Below are 24,577 nucleotides of genomic sequence, written 5' to 3' on the forward strand. Positions count from 1 at the left end.
ATACACAATAAAACCAGTTTTATGCATTGTGAATGTTACAAATATCTACAACATTACGAATATTTTCTTAAATATTGAGATGCACTACCTTCCTCTAAGAGTTTATACTTGTGCCATAAACATAAAACAGTATCTACACAATTAAATGTTATCGATTTTAAAGTAGTCTGGAATGCAATTGACCATTTTCTCCTTTTTCTTTACTGTTCTTTATTCTTTTCTGTGTACATGTTAGCTTGGATTGTACACACACACACATTTTTGCTGTTTACCAGTTGTTATGAATAGGAAAATGAGGCACAGAAGTCTGACAATAACACATAACATTTATGACAAACATTTAAGCTAAAGGAGCAAGTATACTTGCAAACACACTGTATTATTGTACATGGCAAACAGGTAATGTGGGACAAGAAACACTAGGCGGCAGTATTATAACAATGAGATAAGTTGAGTTCACAGCATGGAGTGTTTACAAAGATAAATCTAATCTGTTCTTCTTTTTCCACACACCTGCCACAGTAGAAGCTCTGCTCACTAAAGCTGTCATGGCAAGAACAGAGAAACTAAAGTGCCCTGCTACTAGTTTTGAGGAAAGTCTTCAAACAAGTGCTAGGCAATTATTTTTTCCAGTGTTTGGGGAGAATAAAAATCACACTTTGATAATTTAACCAGGGAAGCTTTATTAAAGCAGCTCAGTCTCATACAGGGTACAAGTATCTACTAGGCACAGTATCTGTACTTTTAATGACACATCTCTAATGAGATCATTATTAAATAAGTGAAACTTCACTGGTCAAGACATGAGTACTTTAACTTTTGTCTTTCTCTACAGTATCTCACCACTACCTGTCAATCTACAGGACAACAGTCAACCCACACCCAACCATCCTTGTCCCATCCCGTCATCCCATTGATTCCTAATGTAAGAACATCTTTAAGCATTCCTGTGAGAGGTGAGCCTTTCACTGCAGTCCAGTCCAAATACAGCTCCTGCATTACTTCCTTTCATAGTAGAACCATTTATCTACTGTGAATGGAAAAAAGCAGAACAGTCAATCTCAGGTTTATAGCTGTACTTCCAAAAATCTAGGTATTATTGACACAGAGATATAATGAAATTATACCTGAACAGGGGATAGGTTCTTCTTTACCACAAGGACATGTCTAAAACATAGAGTGAAACATTAGTATTCACAAAGGAACTAGGTCTGGTGTTAAGCTGCAAAAAAGTGATGAACAAAAGGTGACTTACATCACCAACAACAGCTTTAGCTTCATCTGTTGAGCAGCAGTAAGGGCTGTCATTGGCCGAGACACACGTGTTCTTGCTGTTTTGTGTGATAAAATCGCAATTTATAGTCAAGAAGCCATAAATATATACAGTACAGTTCAGGGGTCTGAAAGCACCTATGTTTTTAGCTGTAGTTAAACCAGTAAGAAAAAGAGCATTTATTACCACTTCAATTCACCAGCATTGGTCTGTTGGGATATGAGCGCTTTCCAAAAGGTGTGAGTGCTCTTGATTACTTCAATGGCAAAGTCCTGAAACACATAAATGAGTAAGTGCATAGTTGAGAGTTCTAACTAAGACTTTTGCAAGGAAAAAAAACCAACTAATGTATATACAGTATAATTCTAGTTCAAGTGAAGAGTAAATTTACATGATTACTGTATATCTTACTCATTTTCTATACGCTTTGCATGCAGGGTAGGCTGACTGTGAAAAAGGGAACAAGGCAACTCTGACAAATCAGAAACTTGAGCGTGAGATTAATCTAAAATTGCTGGTAAGAGTAAAAATAATAATAAATAAGGTGTGTTAGGTGGAAACCTTGTCTTTGAACTCCTCATTGAAAGCAAACCGGTTCTCTGGTTTCCCATCTGGCACTTTGTACCTCCTGAACCAGTCGACTGTGGCCTCCAGATAGCCAGGCTTCAGGCGCTGGACATCAGTGATGTCTGAATATAGACAGGGACAACATCACAAAATGAGTAAGACTGTTCAGATGTGCAGAGAAAAAAAGAAGGGGTTAAATACATTGAAGTGCTTACTGTTCAAAGTGTTGGCTTCGGGGTCGTCTACATTAATTGCAATCACTTTCCAATCAGTCTCACCCTCATCGATCATGGCCAGGATCCCGAGCACCTTCACTTTGATTACCTCCCCACGGGAACACACCTGGGAAGGCCAATTCCAACTGCAGTTGAGTTTTCAGTAAGAGTAGTTTTCAGAGGGAGCATCAGCACTTTTATTCATGTCCCATTATATTAATGTTGACAAACAATAAAATAAAAGTATCACTACGACCTAATCTTTCTGTAAAACATGGCTGACATACAGTACATGTAAAACTGTAAAGTTATCTGCCAGTGTTGTACCTTACTGCCGATTTCACAGACATCAATGGGGTCATTGTCACCACAGCAGTCAGTGTCTCTATCTTTGTGTGCAGGATCTTCCCATGTCTAAAACACAATAGCAGAATTTAATAAAACCACTAAACATTTGCTGTTGCACACTTTTAAACTAAGGCCTAATGCAGAAAATCAATTTTTAGGATAATGTATGAGCATCAGAAAATCCTTAAGACAAAAGACTAACCTGAGGGATGGCTCCATAGTTCCATATGTAGCCCTTATGTGGGAAAACATTGGCAACGTATCGCAACTTGCCCTTCTTTACATCTTGTTTTATTGGGTTCAAGAGGTCTTTTGTGGCAATCTGAAAATAAATTGCACTGCTGTCATTTTTAAAGATACGATTAATGCTGGAAATACAAACTTTATTTATGTTAAGAGGGCAATCATGATGCCTTATTGAATTAGAGGAACTTCACACCCAGCTGCCATAAAATAATGTGCCTGACTAAATTCCAATTACATTCACATTATCCTAATAATGACAGTGCTAGAGATAGTAAATCTCAAGCACTGTTTAATCCGTCTTAACTTTCATCTGACATTACATGTTGTTTAATCTGTCTTAACTTTCATCTGACATTACATGTTCTTTTAAGTGTTGAAGGTGTTACTCTATATGAGCAATGGGTTTATGAAAACCTACTGACTGATAAATACACTACCAACAAGCTATGGTGAAGCTGCGAAATTCTGATCTAAAAGGCAAGGATAGAATGTTATTGCAAATTCATACCTCCATCTTTGCATTTGTCCATCTTGGTACTTCAACAACCATGTGAAAGATGTTCTGTAAGAGACAAAAATCTGCCATAATTATCTTTTATTTATTGTGTAATAGCATCTAACACAGGTGAAGATAACACAATTTGAAAACACACCATGCTTACGTGATCTACTACACCCTGGCTTTTACTTAATTTCTAATGTGGTCACAACTTTTTCATAAGAAAGATTAAATATTTGAGAAGGATAAGATAAGAGAATCTGCTATCACAAGAGATACTGGCACAGCACTGACAAAGTAGGGTAAAGGCCATTGCCTTTGGAAATAGACTATGACCTTACTATTCTGCAGAGTAATTGCTACATCTGTTCAATATCTTTACTTTGCTGCAAAATTACATATTAATTGCAGCACTGCAGCTTCTCATTAACCAGTGGAGTTAAAGGCCAGACACATATTTACAAATTTAATGGGGTAGATGTGACAAATGCTTTGTTACCTGACTCTCATCCGCATATATTGGAATGTCATGAAATGGCGAGATGTACTTTCCTTCAGCATTTTCTGTAAAACAGTTCAATTAAACACTATGAATAGGGCAGGCAGATACAAACTTAGTCATATCTCTCTTTTCTCAATAGCTAAGACACCTACACCAGGGTAATTATGTTCCACGGGTTTTCATCATCCCTTACTTCCACTTTCGGTTTTGCTATGACAATACGCCCGCTTGTTGATCCAGTCTAAAAACAGATTACCTTTGACACATTTTGGCTGTATAGAAAGAATTATGAGAAAGTGTATTTTTCATTGGTTCTATCCATTTGCAGTTCAGTGCCCAATCTAGGGCACAGCACATAGCCTACTAGAACTGGCAGGAAGAGTTTAGCACACAAATATTCATTAAATTACATCCTGATAGGTGTAAAGCTCAATGCCTACAGGTACTTTTCATACAACACTGGCTGATCATGAAGGTTTATTTTACCAGATGCCATATTATTGTAATGACTATGGCCTGTAGTCTGATAACTTTTAAGTCTTGCATTTTGATGAAACTAGTGACTTGAACTCTATGAACCATGACAATAAACTATGATGGAGGTACAGGATGTAGGCACCGATTATCAACAATCTCTGACGCAGAGAGCATTTTGTCACGCAAGGAACATCTCTGCGTTTACCGACATTTCAAAATAAGAGAGGGCGCTGTCCCGCTAAATCCAATCCAGCCTTATTATCCTATAAAACTGGATTACGTGTCTACCCTGCTTGCGAGATTTCCAGAAACAACCAACTTCCTTCTGCAACATTCAGGTAAGAATATCGACGTCGGTCGAAGAAGAGATGTGTATTTCAGAAATCATGCCACCCTACTTGCCACGAGTGCAACCCAATGGCAAAACCGGCACAACTAGCTGACGTAACCGGCGTAAGCCGAGCTATTAGTAATATCGAAACAAAGTGGATATTTGCTTGTAATTTCCAGTATGTCTAACATGCTGAATAAACCAGAAAAAATACTTCAATGAATGACACGCGGGAGATTGCACCTGGCCTGTGGGATTTGAAGAAAGTCCTCAAAGTAGCAAAGACAGAATTTTATTTCTACTGATGGTACTTACTGAAGAACAAGCGATAGCTCAGGGAGTTGGGGCTTCCCCTGTCTTCCACTGTGAAGCTCATGATTTGGTGAAAGACCGTCTTTTGGTGTATGGAATCGGGATGGAGGATTTCGGCGGAAAACCGTGTAACGCTGAACAGGTCTGGGTAGGCAGAAAGGGCAGAGCGCATGCGCACCTTGTCTACGACGCCTTCAGGAACTACCGGAAATATAGAACTCGATAAACGATTAAAAAGATACCATCATAAATATAAGTATGCGTGGAAGAGTGAATTGGGTATACAACAGAATTCACGAAAAAGGTTATGGATAAGCAGATATAATCAGGGTTGTAATATGGTACATATAATGGTTATCAATGTATTAAGGAAATATTGTCTCTTTTGGTGTGGTGGGTTTTTGACATTTCTAGAAGAGTGAAATTATCACTTAGTCATTGTCCCTGCTTGGCTATTATATTATGTGGCATTTCTAGAACAGTGAAATTATCACTTAGCCATTGTCCCTGCTTGGCTATTATATTATTCCCTCACAGATCGTTGAATCCTGTCTTTAAATAAAATGGTACATAAATCCACAAATCACTGAAATGAAACCAAAAGTCAATGCAATGCTCTAAACTGTGCAATGAGGGAATGTCAAGCAGAGATGTAAATTTAGTGGATTTTGTTACCTATTAATAAATAGGCTGTGTTATGACTGCATACTACTTTTTTGAGCCTGTATATTAGAACCAGCTGTTCTTTTGGAATTCTTTTTGTGTCTTACCGAAAAGCAGTAGCCTCCTGAGTTTGTTGCTAACATATTTGATGACAATGTAAATGTGCTCATTATTAATAGGCATGGACAAGTAAAACCTTTCCTGGAATTAATAGCATTGAATTAAACAGAGTAATGTTTGAAACTAATGCTTGTCTCTTTTTTTTTTTTCTTTTTTTTTGAGCATTCATTGTTATCCATTAAACTGGCTAACTAACCTCTCTGTCTCATTTTATTACTATTCTGCTATTTATTACCTAGTAAGATTAATAGGTTAAGAGTCAGTTTTTTTTTTCCTTTGGTTTCCAAAATATGCCTAATTGTAATAATAATTGTTTGAGTAGCAAAATATTTCTTTATTTTCTAGAATACTTTCGTAGCCCAAATGGACATTAATTCATTTATTTTGTATTTATTTATTAACTAAAAAAGTACGCTATAGGAAGTGGCCCGACCTCCTTTTGCTGATGACATCCGCGCCGGTGACGTCATATCCGCCCGCAGTTGGTCGTGCTTCCTGCCTTGCTGAGGGAGAGAACGGTGCTGACGGCTGGGAGGACGAAAGGAGAGACAAGAAAGCTTTTGGGACGATAAAAGCGAGTGGGGAACGGCCCGGGTTTCCACCGTCCGTCGGGAAATAAACACCCCAGTTTTCTGTAGCTGCTAGATTTGTAACCTAATCGGCGCCGAAAATGTCGACCAGTCGTCAGTCTAGCGAGAGCAGGGCCATCCCGACTAGGACGGTGTTGATCAACGACACAACGCAGCTACCTCATGATTATTGTACCACCCCTGGAGGCACTTTATTTTCTACCACTCCTGGAGGTAAGAAGGCAGCCCATCGGCATTGTCATATTTTTGAAGAAATTGGAGGGTGATTAGCGTTTATGGTGTTATTGCTCTCACTAAACCTGTCGGTGTTCCTGTAACTGTGGCCTAGGCTGCCTTGTCATCCTGTTCAAAACAAAAACAAAGCTTAGCCCCGCCCCCGTGCTCTCTGGCTGCTGTGTGATTGGCTGGTTTGCAGCGCAGCGATGCGGATGTGTACATTGCCACTTACTACAATCTTTATATTTAAAGGTGCATTAATTAAGATTTACACAGTGTTTGATAAATCAAGTGAAAATGGGACAGGACGTGGTGTCTCTCTGCCATCCTACCCCCCTCCATGACAGTCTGGTTTCTAGAGCTCATCTGTTGTCATTCCAACTTATCTAGCCTGTTTTCAAAATATGGTCAGTAAATTGGCCCCGCCTACCACATAGCAAAGGTTATAAGAAGAGTTTTTCTAAGCATGAGTGGCCATTTCAAACAGTCAGCCCTCAGGGACCTCTCCTTGGCTAAAAGTCCGAAAGAGTAGCTGTTAGACCATAGAGGTTGCAGGCTTTTGTACAGAGGAAATACTAGGGTTAACATCACTTTGGCTCTTTGAGTTGGAAAGTGTTGAAAGCAGCGAAAGTACTTAAATTCAGCTCAGATATCTTTCTTTTAGAGCTATTAGTGACCTATCATGGTCTTGATTCTGCCTTTGTATTGAATTAATTGGAGTAATTTGTGCTTTCTGCCATATTAGCAGTAACCAAAGCATCCTGCTGGATTGCCAAATTTACTTATTAGTCAGCTAACACTAGCTTTGGACTGGAGGCAGCATTTTGTACAGTATGTCACAACCAGGCATCTGTAGTTTACAGCAAGGAAACGGGATGTGATGGGAGCAGTTAGGAGTGGCTTTGGAGTGTGTTTGTTTTGGGTCTCATTAGAGCCTCTGAAAAGCAATTGGGTAGAGGAGCTTTAAAGATGGTGAGCATGTTTGGGTTGCCACCAATGACTAATGACCTGCAGCCTAAAGCAAATATAGGAAAAACCTGAATGCTTAATCCCTACAGTGGTGTGGGAGACATTTTGCTGGCATGGTTTGGGTCCACTTGTTCCCTTAGAGGTAAGGGTCACTGCAAATCAATACAAAGTTGTTCTGAGTGATCATCTTTAACCTGTGATGAAACATTCTAATGGGGGTCAGTCTCTTCCAGGATGACAATGCTCCCCCTGTGCATAGGGCAAGAAGAATCACTGAATGGTTTGCTGAGTTTGAAAAGCATGTGAATCATATGCTAGGGCCTTCACAGGTACTAGATCTCAGCCCAGTTGAACACCTATGGGAGACTATGGACAGACATATTAGGCAGTATCTCCACCACCATCATCAAAACACCACATAAGGGAATACCTTTTGGATAAATGGTGTTCATCCTTCTAGTAGAGTTCAGAGACTATAGAGTTAATGCCAAGGTGCACTGAACCCGTTTCCAAATATGTAAATCTAGCCAGGGTACTCTATACATATTACTGCAGGACAGGGATATGTAATGTCAACTGAATGTAGCTGGAATTTTGTCTGTCACTTTTATTATCAATTAACTAATTGATTGCTTTGTCTGTAAAATATCAAAATATATAAATCATAGTTCCCCAGAGTCCAAGATGATCTCTTTTCACTTTGTCTGACAAACAGTCCAAATCCTGAAGATATTCAGTTCACCATGAAATAAAACACAAAAAAGTAGGAAATTGTCATATTAGACAAGCAGGAACGAAAGAAAAATGCTTGAAAAATGCCTTACATCATGAATTGATTATCAAGATTGACATTTAATTTTCTGTCAGTAGCCCAAATACACTTATTTGAGAAAGTTGTTTATAAATGAAGTCTGCACTGGAGGGAGCATGTCCATATCCAGAGGGGGAAAAAGTCTAAAATGAAACTAAAGCTGCAAAGACCTTCACAGCACACATTTTGATCTGACAAACACAGGTGTTGGTGATAAAAAATTAATTGCTGCATTGCACTGCAATGATTGCTGGAACTGAGCCATCGTTATTATTCACCTGTGCAGTTCTTGACAAGTCAAAATGCCTTCTGTGAAAAAGGTCAGCGAGGTCTAATTCATTTGGGAGCAGTCAGTAAAACAAGTGTGGTGTGATGGCATCCAGATTTACTGCATTTATTTAGAAAGCAAATAACACAATGAGCTGGTTGTTGACAGAAAGAAAGATGGCTGCAGACAAACTGGATGGCCACTCATGCTTTACAACACAGTTTAGGCTAGGTACTTCTGTCCATATGTATCTGAAATATACATATCCTGTTACAGGAACCCGCATTATCTATGATCGCAAGTTCCTACTGGATCGGCGTAATGCTCCCATCGCTCAGACCCCCCCAGCTCATCTGCCTGTCATCCCTGGAGTGACAAGCCAGAATGTCCTGAGTGAGAACCAGAAGAATGAAGCCAACAACCACATCAACAACCATGATGGCAAGCCCACAACTGGTGAGACTTGTAATATGAACTGAGTAACAAACTTGTGTAAAAGGAAGTGTTCATTGGTATAGTCACCATCCCCATTCTGCCCGAACCTGTGAAAAACACTCCCTCTGTTGTTCTTAAAGCTGTATTAACTAAGAATTTACAAATCACTAAAATGGGACAGGATGTGGTGTCTCTCTACTATACTCTCCCCCCCCCACCCACACACTTTCTGAACTGACATTTGTCATTTAAAACATCTTGTCAGCTATAAGATTGAAACAGTGACTGTGACTGAAAAGGCATCCTCCGCAATTTGCATAATTGCTAGGGAATGGGACGTGATTTGAGTATCACTAGACTCTATAGTGGGTAAAAAGAAATTATTTAGAAAGTAACAATTCCATTTAATTACCTCTAAGATAATAAAACAATTGAGTCTGTTTTGGGTGTGTTTCAGCACCTTGTCATCTGTTTTATTGTTGTTGTTTTTTTTTTTTTTCAAGGTGATGACGCTCAGTTTGAAATGGACATCTAATTGAAATGGAACCACACCAGCAAAAGCAAATGACCTGGCATCACATGTGCTAGTGGCTTGGCTTGTAGAAACCAATGTTGCGAGCCCTCATGGCAGCCATCTTCTTTAGCTCTCTGTCTCACCGCTGGATATAATGTGTGTAAACCATGGGGATTCATTATGTCATACATAAAAGTATGGTGAGGCCAACTCTGGAAATTAGGTTTATTTGAATAGATTTCCATGGTTACCGGTCACTGTACAAACAGCCACACAACAAGGGAGCAGGCCTGAAAATTATGTACCCAGACACATTGGTCAATTAGTAGATTGCAGTGCTAATTTTATAGCTTTCAATGTCAGGATCCTCAACAGAGCACCCTGTAAAACTGATTATATTTCAATATAACTGGGGAAGGAAGTGGTAATTTTAGTACCAGCCTTGGAATCAGTCAAAAGCTTTGATATTCATCACAGTCTTTAGTTTTGAAGATCGTTGTAAGCATGTTATTTAAGTGACTATTTTTTTGGGGAGGGGGGGTTGGAACTACTTGAAAGGCTCCACAATTGATTATCAATTGTTTGGTTTCCCATAATGGTATGTAAAGAGATGCCATGTTTTATTTTCCAATTAGATGAGGAGTTCATGCCATTCCAGGATTTAAGTTTCCATTACCAACACAAGCCTAGGTGAGTTTCCAATTTCAGGGGAAACATTTTTACCTGAATTTTAGGCCATGACTTATTTTTGTAATCATCAAATGATTGTATTTCCCGTTATTATTAAACGTATTATGAAGCAGGCAATTAAAAACATGCTTTTCATTTAGAATGAAATTTCAGTATAGTATAACAGTATCAAGGACCTTGGTTTATCACTATCATGACCTTGATTTAAATGTTATTTACACATTTGTCTCTTGCCAAGAAAAGTTAATACCCTTTTTCTCCAGATTTGACTTAACTGGTTTGTTGTGTTGGCAAGAGCTTTGTGTTCATAATTTGGTAACTAACACAAGAGGTCATACATAGCAACATCTGTCAGGTGATTTTGAATATACAGACCAAATAAACATTTAGAACTATGTGGAAATGGTTGATATCGCAATGTTAATTTTTAGGTGAAATACAAATTTTTTGAGAAACTTGAAAAAAATCCAGATGTTTTATATGCATTTTATTTTTTAATACAGTTTCTAAGTATTGAGGGTATTTGTTTGGACACTGTCAAGCCTTGGATTTGTTAGACATGTCAAGGAGCCAGAAAATGTGACAGACGCTGTCCCTTATTCTACAACTCTGTCCCCAGTGTCCTTAAATCATTTTACACTCTTTTTCGTGTGTCATGTCTGCCCATGCCTTACTTTTGATGAAATGCAGTAAATGAAATTGGGTTCCTTGTCATCAATTTGTACTTTCCAACAGATGTTTATTTTTACACTGAACATTGAACAAGTAACATTGTACCTTGCAAATGAGCAAAAAATGTTTTGGGTTTGTTTTTTTTTTCCTATACAGTTTCCTTTCTGAAGCAGCTGTGAAGTTTGAAAGTGTGATGGCATACATGTCATTCTGGGATTCTGAAGTTCAGATATTGATGTCATTAAGAGTGATACATGCTAATTTAGTCCCATTAGTTTTTTTTTTCTTTTTTTTTTTACACCACAGTAATCATTGTCCTCTCTGCTAATTGTACCCTGTGCCAGTAACAGCTCTGAGCTTGGCAAGTAAATCACCAGGGTTTTTGATTGATTGATTGAAGTTTGAGTTTGTTTCTCTGTAACCTCTGAATGGGTGAAAGGATGTCTATCAAAGAGTTGTTTTGTTTTCGTTTTTAATCAACTCTGGCCGTGTTTGATGACAAATGCGTCAAAGGGTCACTCAAACCTGGTTTGCATTGCACATTTCTGGTGATAGGCCTAAAACTCTATATTATGGCATCAATAATTCAGATTGCAAATGTATTTCAAATCAGTTTGGATTGGCAGTGAGGGCTTAACATTGTGTGTGGACAGAGATTTGAAACAAAATTACAGTAACTTTGTTCTGATTTTAAATAACTTTATTTTAATGAAACTCCAATGCCAGTGGACACTGTTGCTGCAGGATCAATAAAGTTCTGTAACAAAGGAAATTTTATTGACTCTTTGGTGTATGTGTTGAGCTCCTTGACAGGAAACGTGGCAGAATCATTCGGGGGCGGAGCCAATCCCTAACACATAGACGAACAACCACACACACGCACTCCTATGGGCAATTTAGAGACACCAGTCAACCTAAGATGGGGGTCACCAGGGACCCAAAAGCTAGTTTTAGCCATAGGGGCCATCAACAATTGAATGTGACCATGTGTAGGCCTCCATCAAAATTACAACCTATAATATCTGTGGTGATTACAGTCTGTAGTTAAGTTTCGTTAATATTGATTACCTGAATAGTGTAACAGTGAATAGTGTGGCATTCTTCGATTTGTTCTGAATTCACTGGCTTCAGTATGAAGTTGTAATACTAATGTCTTGTGGGTGTAAGATGAACTGTAGTTGGTGTTTGCATCATCGAGTTGAATCAAAACCTTTCTAAAACGGTTTCAGTAAAAACTGAAAATTCTCAACTTCATGAAGGAAGTAACTGTTGCTGGAGTATTTGTAAAAGATTCGTTTCAGCTAGATGTACATAATAAACTTCCAACTGAGATTACATAAAATTGAAGATTTAGCGACGATTTATATACTGAACACATGTAAGAGAACTACAGTAGCCCGTGATCAAACGTCACATCAAGAGTCTGGTGAAAAGGAGACGTACCAGGCTTTTTTAAAAAATACATTATAAGTTACACGTTTCTTTTCACGGCGATTATACATTTGTTTACCGAGACTTTTTTTTTTGCATCAGGCAAGAGAGGTAGCGCCACTCAATTTTCTGCAGGCATTAATCTGGTCGCCTACTGGTCCTTCCTCCTTTTCTACGTCCCTGAGCGAGGCCGGCGTAAAGATGGTGAGTCTTGTGGACAAAGTTACAAATAAAATCTGATGATCATCAAGTTCATCCATTGATAGAAACATGTTTAATGCAGTTTAAGTGATCCTTTAAGTCTGTTTTATAATAAAATATGAATATTGATGTACCACGAAAGTATCAGAGGAAATTCATCGGCACCATACAAATATCAGAGTTGTCGGTGCAACCTTACACACTATTTACCTTGTTTGAAGCTTATAAACACTGTCTTCATATTGTTAGGTATTTTTAGTCAGATATTGGTTAGATACTTTATGTATTAGAAATGTTTAGTGGAGATTATTACGACGTGTATAACTGTAGCCTTAGCCATAATATGTTCTTATGTTTAATGTCATGACATGTCACTAGAGGTCGTCTGAGAATGTTTTTAGCTACACACCACTTAATCAACAGACACACACACACATTTGCTTCATGTTTTGACTACTGCTATGGCCAGCTGCAAAGCTGGCTACAGAGACGTCTCGGTTGATGTTTCTGTGTAGTATGGGGCTAGCCCAACCGAGGGGATATAATGTATAGGCCTGGTGGGTTCAGGGTCTTTCATCTGCCTGCGTGCAGGTTGGAGGTGCAAGATGCCTGAGCGTGTAATGTTAATTTTTACCTGTGTTCATGGAATAAATCAGCACTGTTTTGTAGTTACTTGGACTGCCTCGTCTCTCAGAGTCAGTATGGTAAAAAGTACCGAGTACAACAATATCTTTCTGTTTAATACGCAGTCTGTTTAGTATACACAGTTGCTAAAATGCAAGCTGTTGCTTTTATAAATAAACTGGAGGCTAATTTATGGAGGTACAGTCCCTAGCTGCTAATGTTAGCATAACGTTAACTTCTCACTGCAGTGTAGGCCCTAAGATTAGGTGAATGGGAATGTTGAATTCAAGTAATACTAAACCCGAGACACTCTTGGGCAAAAAAGGTTGATTTGAAGCAGTGGAAACGTTTAGGTGTCCAAGTTAGTAAGTGAACGTTCCCTGTAAGATAAGCTGATATTTTGTAATGTGTAGAAAAATGGTGCTAGCAGGTGAGATGAGCTGTACAGGATTCTGGAGCATCTTTTCGGGGGGTTGCTGCCATAGTGTTAAAGCTGAGGAGATTATTTTTGAAAACAAACTCGTCAGGTAATGAATACGATCTACTGTCTTCTCATCTTCAGAATGACACAGTGACAGTCAGGACACGCAAGTTTATGACAAACCGGCTGCTTCAGAGGAAGCAAATGGTAAGATTTCAAATTCTACTCTACATTTATTCTGTGTTTCTCATCATCTGCCACACGAAGTTTATGTTGTCAATTTTCTGCAGGTTGTCGATGTCCTGCACCCTGGCAAGGCCACAGTCCCCAAGACTGAAATCAGGGAGAAACTTGCCAAGATGTACAAGACCACTCCTGATGTGGTGTTCGTCTTTGGCTTTAGGACTCAGTTTGGTGGCGGCAAAACAACAGGCTTTGCCATGGTGTACGACTCCCTAGACTACGCTAAAAAGAATGAGCCCAAACACAGACTGGCCAGGGTGAGTTTTGAACCATTTGCTGTGTGCATGAAATCTTTGGCTGTTTTATGTTGATCAGACAGTTCCTTTTGTACTCTGGCATTTCTTAGCAGAAGGCATACTTTTTTCACCCATCTTACAAATTCTCAGCAAGCAACTGAAATATCTTAAGTTGTGGATTTCAGGTGCAGTGTTATAGTGAACTGTTTTGTACTTGAAGGCCTAGGTTTATATTGTTCTTTTCAGAGCTACTGAATGTGCCCCATTTTGCACATCATGTTAAGTAGTTAGTATAATGCAGCAGCGCAGCACTTGCCATTTAAAAAGGTTGCATGAGGGGCATAATTGAAAGAGAAGTCAATGCAAGTTGTGCACAATTTACCTCAGACACCAGAAAATGATGAAACATTAAAAAAATACTTCAGGCACTCTTAGGTGGAGCAAGGAATATGTTTAAAAGCTTTTATTTAATCAGGCATCTCAGTGTTGAAACAGCCATATTTTCTCATTGGGCAGTAGTTTTCTTAATGTTTATTATTCATGTCTACATATGTGCAGTGTGGTTATTTGATGTTATTTTTATTTAAAACTAATCAGTAATGACCCAATGTTGACCCCTCTAGCTTGAAAGTATTTTTTCCTGTGCTTTTAGTGTATTATTATCTTTGTCCACACTCAGCCGCAGTGCTGAATTTGTTACACTTGTGTCCCTTAGCATGGTCTTTATGAGAAAAAGAAGACCTCCAGGAAACAACGCAAGGAACGCAAGAACAGAATGAAGAAGGTGCGAGGCATCAAGAAGGCCAGTGTGGGCGCTGCTGGCAAAAAGGTATTGTGACTATTTTATCTACGTCCTGCAAAGCAAAGTGACCACATTTGTAGTTTCACACAAAATTAGTTACATTTTGCTTTGTGCCACCTGGAAACAATTTATCTTTACTAACGTTCGATATCAGAAAAGCAAAAGCATTGTTAAATTTAGTGCACTTCATTATTTCAGTTTCATTGCACATCTTTTCTTTTGCTACCTAGTTAATCTTTATTTTACATTGCTTTTTACTGTTTTAATTTCCTCTGTCATCTTTGTAATTACATCAAATGGTTTTCGTGAACTGTAGAAGGTAACTATTTTTTTTTAATCAATGGACTACCTGCAGTGTGCAGAGAATCCAGGAAAGATAGATGCTAGCTAATGCCTCCCTTTACACACTCACCTAGGCTCCCTCTGGATGTGTGTGATACATCCATAATGAAACTGTTTGATCGACTGCTTAATATTTAGCTGACAATTCCTACTCCCAGTACTGATCACTAGCTTAAACTGAAAACCAGTAGTGTTGTAGACCCTGTTATCAAACCCAAATAACGAAGTGAGAAGATCCTACAGATGGTAAAGGAAAGCACTAATCAGTGAAATTATCTTGGTATAGTTGTTGAACAAAGAAACCCTGCATTCTCCTGTACCCTCCAGGGCACCTGTCACTGGCCTTAAGCCACCTAGAAGATACACTGAATTACAAAAACCACCTGGCCTATGTTTAATGCTATACAGCTGGCTTCTAGTCATTAATACCATGTTGTTGAGGTTTGAAATGTGGTGCATGGCCTGTGGAGTACAGCCACTACAAATCTATTCAGAGGTCTTGTCATTTCCATGTTTCAATTCTTAAGATGTTATTATAATATAAACATTATTTTGTTCCATGTTCTGTTCTCAATTTTGCTTCCCATGGATTTCTTTTGCAGAAATGAAGTGTCAGTCTTCAGGTATAGAAGCAGAACAAGCATGGTGTGCCATTGTGTTGCACATCAGAAGTTGATAGACCTGAGCTGTGCCATGCATGTTACACCCTTCTTTCCACTGTAGATTTCCTTCGGTGTTTTTTCCCGTTTTCCCATGCTGTTCTAAAGGTTTTTCCTCCACCCCAGTCCTTTGTACTACTGTCTCTGCTACAGTGGGCATATCCATTAGGATTTTTTGGCTTAAATGAGGCACCAGTGCTGTGTTAGTGCTTCACATGTTTAGTTGATAGAAGCAGAACCTCAGGTGTAGCATGTGGATTTTTTTTTTTTAAGTTTGAGTGTGGGAATCTGAACTGAAAGCCTGTCAGTGTCACTGAAATTTGTTCTGTCTTTAAAATGACTTCTGCAAGTTTTTTTTGTTTGTTTACTTAGCTCACCTAAAATTACTCTTAACACTTGTTTTTTTCAGTTTGTGCTCTTTAACTTTAGATGACTCACATTGTCAGAAAGTTTAATTTTTGTTGTGGCTGTGAAAATTAAACTCGTACTAATTCTGCTGTTATCTCCTTACAGTGAGCCCGGACAGCCAGGGAGGGTCTCTGTGCTCAAGATGTTCTTGTCTATTGTCATCAAATAAAGTTTGGAAAAAAGATCTTTGGTTCCTTGGTGTATTCCCTTGAATAGCCATTTTCTGATGCCTGTATTTTGAGTTCAGCTCATACTATAAAACAAACTGGGCGTCTCGGTGACAAGTCATGTTAAATTCATGTTTTTGTTTACACAACACAGCCGGCATATACATATTTCACTTCTTAAGGTGACTTCGGTTATTTTTGTATGCTACGTATTAGTGGTTGTCCTCAAGCACCTTAAGACTTTGACATACAGTATGTTGGGCAGTTTCCAGCATTATGAACAAAATTCTTGCTGTAACTAAATTGGCTTTGATTCATATTTGACTGCTTTGTTTATGGTGACATCCGGTGGTTTTGCAGTGACATTACTTCAAAGAAGACATCTTCAAATCATTAATTGTGGAGCTATTTGTAATGGGGCTTGGTAATCTCTAAATATAATTACTGGGATGATAAGGAAATTGTATTTTTATTTTATATGCAATTGATATTCCTCAAATTGTGATGACCAATTTGAGACATTTTCTAATTTGCACTCTAACTTTGAGTTTTGTCTCAACTAACTGAAAGCTTTGAGCACCCTCATGGACCATAAAGGTATTGCCAAGATATTAGTATTGAATGTGGTTGTAGTAACCCAAATGGCCACATGAGGGCTCCCTTCATTGAAGAAAATATGACTGGTTAGATTCAGTGAACCCCTTACTGAAAATATTTACCTGTTGGGTAACACATTTACCACCTGATTCATCCTAGAGGCAAAGCCCTGGATGACTAAATTGTACTAATAGAAAGATAGGCCAGCCTGTGGACTTTCCTGTTTATAAACACCATTTGGAGCAGAATAGATATCCCTCTTTGCAGTGTGACCTTTTCAGATAATTTGCATAGAGATACCCCGAGAGAGTTCATAAATGAAGTGATTAAAATGCCAGGAAATGGTCTGTCCTCAACATAACCCCCCCACCCCCCATTCTTACCTCCCAGTGCATCTCATTCTTTTACAGATCTCAGCATTTCCTCGTTTTGGAGATGCAGAAGCAGCAGTTCTGTCATTTTGGGGTTTAATGCAGAAGAAATTTTTATTTCCTATTACAAACCAAGCATGAGAGCAAAGGTAAAAAGCTGGTACTCAATTAATGATGAATATTCCCAGTGTGCAATAATAAAAATGCAAGTACTTATACATTGAAATGTTAAAAAATGACAACTTTCACCATGTATTGACCTTCACTTTCTTGTAGGTAACACACTCCCCACTACCTTGTCTGACTTAATGCAACAGCTGCATTTTAGCGCCTGTACTCAAACTCTGTTTTATATATAATTGTCTTCAACCTGCAATTTGACACATTTTCATGCCTCTAAAAAGTATTGAATGTAGGCCAGACATTTCTGTCTGGAGTCCTCAGTGCCTAAACCACCAGAAAAAAAATTGAAAACAATAGCTTGGAGGCACTTCCATTGACACATTTTGAGTTGTGGGCTCTTCTTTCCCAGTAGAAAGGCCTATATATACCCAGCATCTCCTGTGGGCTTTGCTTCAATCGATGCCAGCCGACTAAGATTAAACACTGACAGTATATCAAGATAATTTGGGCTCTAATACAATATGCAACATAAATTGCAACATAAATAGGACTTAATGTATCAAAACCTTATTGATTATGTGGACAGTGAACTGGTCTGAAGGTGAATATATTCAAAGAAAATCCTTTTTCCTACAGAGCACTAGGACTTCTAACGTGTACACTTTGTTTTCCTCAAAATCCTAAACCCACTATGACCCAAAAAATAGCTGACAGATTCATTTATCTCAGCTAAGGTGTGTGCGCTATAGTTCCACTCTAGAGGATGAGAATGGTTGGATGACTTGCATAGGTGAGGAGCAGAAAAAGGTGCCAGGGACAGACAAGGAAAAAGCACTGTGGTGTCTCATGGCTCTGCAATGCTGTGTTGTAGTGGGAGGTTTGACATAAGTGGAGCTTTCAACCCAGGGACTGGTAGCAGATGGTGTTGGGAAATTAAGCTCCTCTCTCCACAGCCCCGTCGCTCTGTCCCGGGAGTCCCTGCCTCTCTGTCTTTGTCTTCTTCTTGCATCCCCTGTTTTCAGTATCTCTCACAAATTTTTCTTGCTCCTGCTTCTTATCTTCTGGCCCCCTCCTTTGTTTGAGTTGTTGAGTGAGTGAATTAAGTTCCTCTCTACACTCCTGTGTTTTGCTTATAACAGGAAAGCAGGATGACATCAGTAGGAGAGCTGGCAGGGAAATGCAGTAAATAGGATATTACATCCAGAGTAATGGGAAGAAATGAACAGAAGAGGCAAATTAAAAAGATGTGTTGGTGATGTAATGGGTGGTAAGCAAGAGGGCTGAGGATGAAGATGAGAGATTAGTGAGCAGACAATGTTAAGATGGGGATGTATAACATTGAGCTACAGAGCAAATGTGTTGCAAGTTGGTGTGTTTGTAGGTATATTGTACGGTAGCTACAGTCTCAGCATCAGGGGACTATGCCAAGGGCCTCCAGGGACCCCCATACATACCAACTAAAACCAGATAATGGACTGCATTCACCTCTGCTCGCCTTAAGGGCAGGAAGGTTTTTTTGTAATGAGATTTTGCCTCCGTCTGCTTGTACAACAAAGATGTTTTTGCAGTCAGGTTTATGATAGATGGCTATGAGGAACACATGTTTATGCCCTCACAACAGGTGCACTTTTAATGGCCTGCTTCTCTCCATGCAGAGAGTAGAATTTTGCTGTTATAGGGGGAAAATGAATAGAATTCCTGTTGACTCACTGCACAATGCAGATATCAATAGCTGCAAGTGATGTGAAAGACAATGGTTTCACTGTTTTCAATGTCATAATATTGTGTATATAGGTCCGTTAATGGGTAAGTGGGCTCCAAACTAGATTTTTAGTTTATATTTCTATGATATTTGATGTTCACCAGAATATAGGTTACCAAGCTGGCCTGTGTTTGTTTTGTGTTTCATCAGCTCCAAACTGTGTTTTCAGTGGCACTGTGAACATTTTGCAAAGGGGCAACTTGCTGCTGTAAACTGTGGCCAGGCATTCGAGGGTGCTATGCATCTTAATGAGGTATGTCTCTCTTGTTGGCCTCATCAGGGGAATCATCACAGCTCATTTTGCAGTCCTGCAGTGTCCTATCAGCTTTGGCAGCCTGCACTAAGTTCACTCCATCTGCCAGTTGCTAGGTGCTGATATATAAAATGATCTGTGCCTTGGTAGCCCCTGAGCACCAGGGAAGTGATTTGCTTTTGAGGACAAACTGTGTTTTGTGAATCCTAATTATCCTCTTTGCATCACTAGTCTGACATGGTTTTGTCATTAATCCCTCTCTGGAAGCAGCAGACAGGGGAAAAAAAACCCTGCAGAGACTTGCAGCAAACTACATCTGCCCAAACTGATAGAGCTAGCATGGATATACTGTATAGTCACAAAAATGTAGCAATGTATTTTCCATCAATCCATTTTCACAGATTTGAGGAGCAGTGAAAAAAAGATACCCGCTGTCTAATTCTGGCACTCTGACTGGTGTGCACATGTAAAAAAAAAAATTTTAAAAATCACTTCTTGGCTTCTGAAACCACTCTGTGGCCTTTTTTCAGACTGCGAACATGCTGTCTGAGGCTCTGAAGACATCAGGCCCAGTGTAAAAACATGTCAGCCCACCTGCCATCCCCACCTACCCACCAGCATCCTGAGGAATTCTGTTCATTTTTGTTGGCATGGAAGGATAGTCTGTATTGCAGAAAGAAAAGGGTGTGGGGGAGTAATGTGGAGGGCTGTAGAGAAGGAGAGAAAATAAGGGTTTGGCTGAAGGAGAGGTAAAGGAGACAGAGAATCAGGCGGGTGCAGTAATGAGAAAGGGCAGCGGATGTGAGGGACAATATGATGGAAAGCTCTGTGTGATAGCCACACTGTACTCTCCAGATTCTATGTGTGTGTATGTTTCCTCTGGTTTTGGAGAAAGAAAACTTATTGTAGTCTTGTGCTTTGTGCATAAATATAGGTATAAGCCCTGCATATTATTCACCAGGGAATTCATCAATTTGCTCATTGAACTGAATTATACCAAACTGTTATAAAATGTTACTCTCTGCCTGTTGTAATATCACGCAGATATATTTGTTTCGACTGTGGTTAGCTGTTGTTGCCCTGCTGCCCTGCTCTATCCTTGACATGAAGCTAAGATTATTGGTAATGACTGGGCTGATTGGTATTGATGCCACCTTCACATCTGTATGTTACATCTGGAGCTACAGTAGCACCAGCAAGTCTGGCTCTGTCCTAAAGCAACAAAATCCTCCTACTAAATCAGTTCTAAAGAATATATACAACATGATATATCTAGTTTGTGTCAGGTCCGTTTGCCCGGACCTGCCTCACTTCCTCTGACTCTCCTGTTCCCTACAGTCCTCCTGTCTACTCACCTGCCAGTCCTGGTCTCCTCAGTCATCACTGCCCTACTCTGGTCAATGGACTATACATATACTTAGTACTTTGTTTGCTTTTCTCCAATAAACCACCTTTTTTTTTTTTTTTTTACTAGCACCTGGGTCTGCAGCCTGAGTCCTACCTCTTGTTCTCCCTCACCCCCTGGTGAGGGGACTCAACCATAACAGTTTGGTTGATTTGCCCAAATCCAAAGTGTAAAAGTGGCAGATTGTGGTTTGATGGGGCATTAGTGTATGTGCTGGGCTTTTTCTTGCATGGAAATAAGATGTGTGAGTGAGTTTTAGAGGTTTATGTAGGGAGATTGTGTTATGTTTGAACAAAGCCAGATTTGCTGTTTCCCCTTTTTTCATTTTGTTTACTAAATTAAGTCTACTTGGCTACTTTTAAGTTACTAAGCCTTCTGACTGTAGCTTTAAATAAAGCTGATTCACTAATTAACTTGTTATATCTCAAAAGCTGGAGTGTAAAAGTTGCGGTTTTAGAAGAATTGAGACACCAGACATTTTCATAATTTCCAGTCTGTATGATAAGAAACAAATCTAACTGTTCCTTTAAATGTCTTGGTCCTGTTTGCCAATTATGGTTCCTTGTAAGTGCTTTAGAATCACATTGATGTGAATCCTGAGAGGATACAAAGAGAAACAAAAAGCAAAAATAAATTACATCCCATAAACCCAGCTGGGTTTATCCTTATCCCAGGGACATTAACCGCACATGGACAAATTTATAGATTCAATTTATGAACAGAAGGCTTCCTCAGTCACAATCCTGGTCACGTTTTCTTCAATCAATGAAACAAAATTGTGGTTGGGACTTAATGTTGCATCATGCAGCTTCCAAAGTACCAATATGACTGTGGTACATGGTTTTCCAATAGCAGTCTAAAACTAAATTGTCTCCTGTGTACTACACTTTGATATAGTCTCTATCACTAGAGAACACACTCAAATTGTAATGGACTTTATTCCAAGTAGGGATGGGACAAGGTTGGGTTTGGACTGCACTCAGCACTTGGCTGTTTGTATGGCTGAGTTTTTCTGCCATTTTTCTGCTAGTGCACATTCCTCCACTCATTGGTATTCCTGTTCATATTACCCTCTTCAATCAGCAGCAGAGAAGCTCTGATTGATGGCAACAGTGAGAGCAATCTCCCAGCGATTCATTAAACAGGACTGGCATGAATAAAAAGGAAGATTTGCTCATATTGCCTCTCAGATCTCATAATATGTTCTGTTGCCGGAGAAATGTATAATTCATGGTGTTGTTAATGGCTCTCAACATGTCTGCACATACGGTTGCTTCAGTCATATTCAGACCCCTTTATTTTTCACACCTTTTTCTTTTTTAAATTTCATTTTAAATTGATTAAACTGCCATTTAAAAAGTTTAGCAAATTAAAACTAAAATCTAAATCTCACAAAAATATTCAATCCCTTAATTCAGTACTTTGTAAAAGCCCCTTTTGGCAATTACAGCTTCAAGTCTTCTTGACTAAGTCTCACAAGCTTTGGACACCCATCCAATGGGAAGTGTCCTTCAGCTGCCACATTTCAGTGCCCCCAGACATGTTCTGTTGAGTTTAGGTCCGAGCTTTGACCAGACCATTCAAGAACAGCTAATGATTGCCACTGAGAAACACCCCTTTAGTGTGATGCTGCCACCACCCTGCTTCAGCCTACTGATGATGTTAGCCAGGTGATGGGGAGTGCCTGATGTTCACCAGATGTTCTGCTGAAAGACATAGGTTTAGTCTCACTCATCAGTCCATGCTCTCAGAGTCCACACAGCAAACAAGCTATCTTATGCCTATTTCTCAAAGTGGCTTCTGCTGAAACACGCTACTGTACCATAAAAGCCTCATTGATAGAGTTCTTCCTTCTCCCATATCTGTAGAGGACTTGTGAAGCTCTGAGCATAATCACTGGGTTCTTGGTCTCCTCTCTGACCAAGGCCCTTCTTGCCCAGTTCAGTTCTAAGAATCCCAGTGGCTCCAAATCCACTTCACAAACACTGAGGCCACTGTCCCAATGGGAACACTCAACGCCTTAAGTGCTTTAATATCCTTTCCCTAATCCAAACTTTGGCACAATTTTATCACAGAGGCCTACAGAGAGTTCCTTGGACTTCATGGCTTGGTTTCTGTCTTGACATACAGTGTTAACCATGGGACCTTATATACTCAGTGTGCTTTTCTAAACTATGTCCAATCAGCTCAGTTTGCTACACGTGGGCTCCACTCCAGTTTTGAAAATTATAGCAAACAGGATGCACCTGACCATAGTTTGGATCCACAACAAGAGTCTAAATACTTTTGTAAATGAGAAATTTCAGTTTATGATTTTTAATACATTTGCAAAGAAATCTGAGAACATTTTCATTTAGTCATTATGGGTTATTTAGTGTTAATTAGGGAACAATGTGAATACTTAACTTGCATGTGCCACTTTTGTACCAAATCATGGTTGCAGTCACCTGTTGACATCACCTGTTTCAAATGTAATCATTTCATTGTTTTACCTCATTACTAGCCTGTCCCAGCTTTTTTTGGAATGTGCTACAAGCATCAGAATTGAAGTGTTTATTTTGAGCAAAGAGTTAAATTGATGTGCTGCTGTACTGTTTTCAGTGTAATACAGGACACAGATGATTTACAAATCAATATTTTCAGTCTTAATTTTGATTTTACATGCTGTCCCAATTTTTTCTAATTTGAGGTTGTAAACATCATAAAAAATCATAAAAATCTTAGAATCTTTCATTTAAGGGTTGTGGGTTAAAAATGCTTGATGAGCATAGGGGTTATAAACCAAGTTCCTGATCAGCAGGCTGATTTGGAATCTAATAGAGATATCCTCAGAGCCTGAACCATTCACACTAGACAAAACCCATCTCCAGAAAATCACTTCAGTACTCCCAACCACCATATTATCACGGATTGAATTCTATCAAACATTATCCCTGCAAATGTGCATGGGAATGGGCCATCAGGCGGGTGTCATTACTGCTGCTCATTTGCGAGGTAAGAGACAATCGGATGTGACAGGGGTGGAATTAGTTTTGTATTGCTTTCTGTCACTCTCATCCTAAACCGCTGCTGGGTGGGGGAGCATGATTAAAAGGGTATACAGTATAATTCCACCCTACATGTTAAAGACCCCAGTGCTCACTTTCCCTGCCACCTGTACTGTAGGGCACTCAAAGGCTGTAGTCCTAGCTCATCTACAATCAGCCATCGATAACCAGGACTCTTCCTGGTGGGCCACTACAGAAATTGGGCTGGTGAGTCATGTGAATAAATAAAACACTGGGAGAGACCAAGAAAGATGAAGATAGCAAAAGGGGGAGAGAGCAAAAGAAAGTAAAAAGGAGACAGAGGTGGCTCAGTTGTGATGATTAGTCCAGTGGAACAGGCTGCTTAGCCCACTGTGGTTCTCTGAGGCCATCATTTCCCTCAGGCCTCTCACTCTATGTTTGCTTCCTGTGGCTCTGCCAACTAGCTTATGGCTATTTCCTGAAGGCAGTACATAACAATGTCAACTCAATATACAGTATACTGAACTGGCAAAGATACCAGTAGAAAATATTTCTACATTTTTGGTCAGCACTATAATATCATTATTGAAACTTGATTGCATAAAATAACAATTAGACATTACATTATAAGATTATATAAATCCATGTACAGGTATTTGTCATTTTTTGTCAGTCAATTTAGCCTCTGTTTGTGTGACACCTATATGATAGCATCTCCACATCACTTATGGTGGGTCAGTCTAAGTCAAAGGTCCTGGGCCAATTTTTATTCCCACTCCATCCCTGTAATGCATAATGCTGTGATG

At 39.3% G+C, this 24,577-nt stretch overlaps 3 protein-coding genes across 6 annotated transcripts; 2 read left to right on the forward strand and 1 right to left on the reverse strand.

Moving 5' to 3' along the window:
* Positions 1–663: 663 nt before the first annotated feature.
* On the reverse strand, positions 664–4,989 carry ppa1b (inorganic pyrophosphatase 1b). The gene is made up of 11 exons (XM_020603219.1): positions 4,774–4,989; positions 3,648–3,712; positions 3,158–3,211; positions 2,606–2,725; positions 2,383–2,469; positions 2,056–2,182; positions 1,835–1,962; positions 1,460–1,545; positions 1,256–1,331; positions 1,128–1,167; positions 664–1,030 (listed from the first exon to the last, which is right to left on the reverse strand). Exons 1-11 carry the CDS (start codon positions 4,940–4,942, stop codon positions 999–1,001), a joined length of 984 nt encoding a protein of 327 aa, XP_020458875.1. The 5' UTR covers positions 4,943–4,989; the 3' UTR covers positions 664–998.
* On the forward strand, positions 4,216–11,490 carry eif4ebp2 (eukaryotic translation initiation factor 4E binding protein 2). 3 transcript variants are annotated; one of them, XM_020603221.1, is made up of 3 exons: positions 4,216–4,465; positions 8,684–8,863; positions 9,346–11,490. In XM_020603221.1, the coding sequence occupies exons 1-3, from the start codon at positions 4,231–4,233 to the stop codon at positions 9,375–9,377; spliced, it is 447 nt and encodes a 148-aa protein (XP_020458877.1). In that variant the 5' UTR covers positions 4,216–4,230; the 3' UTR covers positions 9,378–11,490. The 3 variants fall into 3 exon arrangements, with proteins under 3 accessions (XP_020458877.1, XP_020458878.1, XP_020458879.1); XM_020603222.1 differs by lacking the exon at positions 4,216–4,465 and adding an exon at positions 6,002–6,356; XM_020603223.1 differs by lacking the exon at positions 4,216–4,465 and adding an exon at positions 6,712–7,470.
* Positions 11,491–11,622: 132 nt separating this feature from the next.
* Positions 11,623–16,269, forward strand: rps24 (ribosomal protein S24). Of its 2 annotated transcripts, XM_020603038.1 has the most exons (7): positions 11,623–11,745; positions 12,252–12,353; positions 13,537–13,602; positions 13,686–13,895; positions 14,590–14,703; positions 15,621–15,641; positions 16,191–16,269. In XM_020603038.1, exons 1-6 carry the CDS (start codon positions 11,638–11,640, stop codon positions 15,624–15,626), a joined length of 606 nt encoding a protein of 201 aa, XP_020458694.1. In that variant the 5' UTR covers positions 11,623–11,637; the 3' UTR covers positions 15,627–15,641; positions 16,191–16,269. The 2 variants fall into 2 exon arrangements, with proteins under 2 accessions (XP_020458694.1, XP_020458695.1); XM_020603039.1 differs by lacking the exon at positions 15,621–15,641.
* Positions 16,270–24,577: the final 8,308 nt, after the last annotated feature.

This window comes from Monopterus albus, unplaced genomic scaffold (genome assembly GCF_001952655.1).
Source record: "Monopterus albus unplaced genomic scaffold, M_albus_1.0 scaffold60.1, whole genome shotgun sequence".
Lineage (NCBI taxonomy): Eukaryota > Metazoa > Chordata > Actinopteri > Synbranchiformes > Synbranchidae > Monopterus > Monopterus albus.

Excerpts from the sequence above, each read along its gene's own strand:
- eif4ebp2 (XM_020603221.1), top strand. The coding sequence starts at position 4,231 with ATGACAATAAACTATGATGGAGGTACAGGATGTAGGCACCGATTATCA. Across the intron at positions 4,466-8,683 it reads CTTCCTTCTGCAACATTCAG|GAACCCGCATTATCTATGAT; the intron begins GTAAGAATATCG and ends ATCCTGTTACAG. Across the intron at positions 8,864-9,345 it reads TGATGGCAAGCCCACAACTG|GTGATGACGCTCAGTTTGAA; the intron begins GTGAGACTTGTA and ends TTTTTTTTCAAG.
- ppa1b (XM_020603219.1), bottom strand. The coding sequence starts at position 4,942 with ATGCGCTCTGCCCTTTCTGCCTACCCAGACCTGTTCAGCGTTACACGG. Across the intron at positions 3,212-3,647 it reads TATATGCGGATGAGAGTCAG|AACATCTTTCACATGGTTGT; the intron begins GTAACAAAGCAT and ends TGTCTCTTACAG. Across the intron at positions 1,546-1,834 it reads ATGAGGAGTTCAAAGACAAG|GACTTTGCCATTGAAGTAAT; the intron begins GTTTCCACCTAA and ends TATGTGTTTCAG.
- rps24 (XM_020603038.1), top strand. The coding sequence starts at position 11,638 with ATGGGGGTCACCAGGGACCCAAAAGCTAGTTTTAGCCATAGGGGCCAT. Across the intron at positions 13,603-13,685 it reads TGCTTCAGAGGAAGCAAATG|GTTGTCGATGTCCTGCACCC; the intron begins GTAAGATTTCAA and ends AATTTTCTGCAG. Across the intron at positions 13,896-14,589 it reads CCAAACACAGACTGGCCAGG|CATGGTCTTTATGAGAAAAA; the intron begins GTGAGTTTTGAA and ends TGTGTCCCTTAG.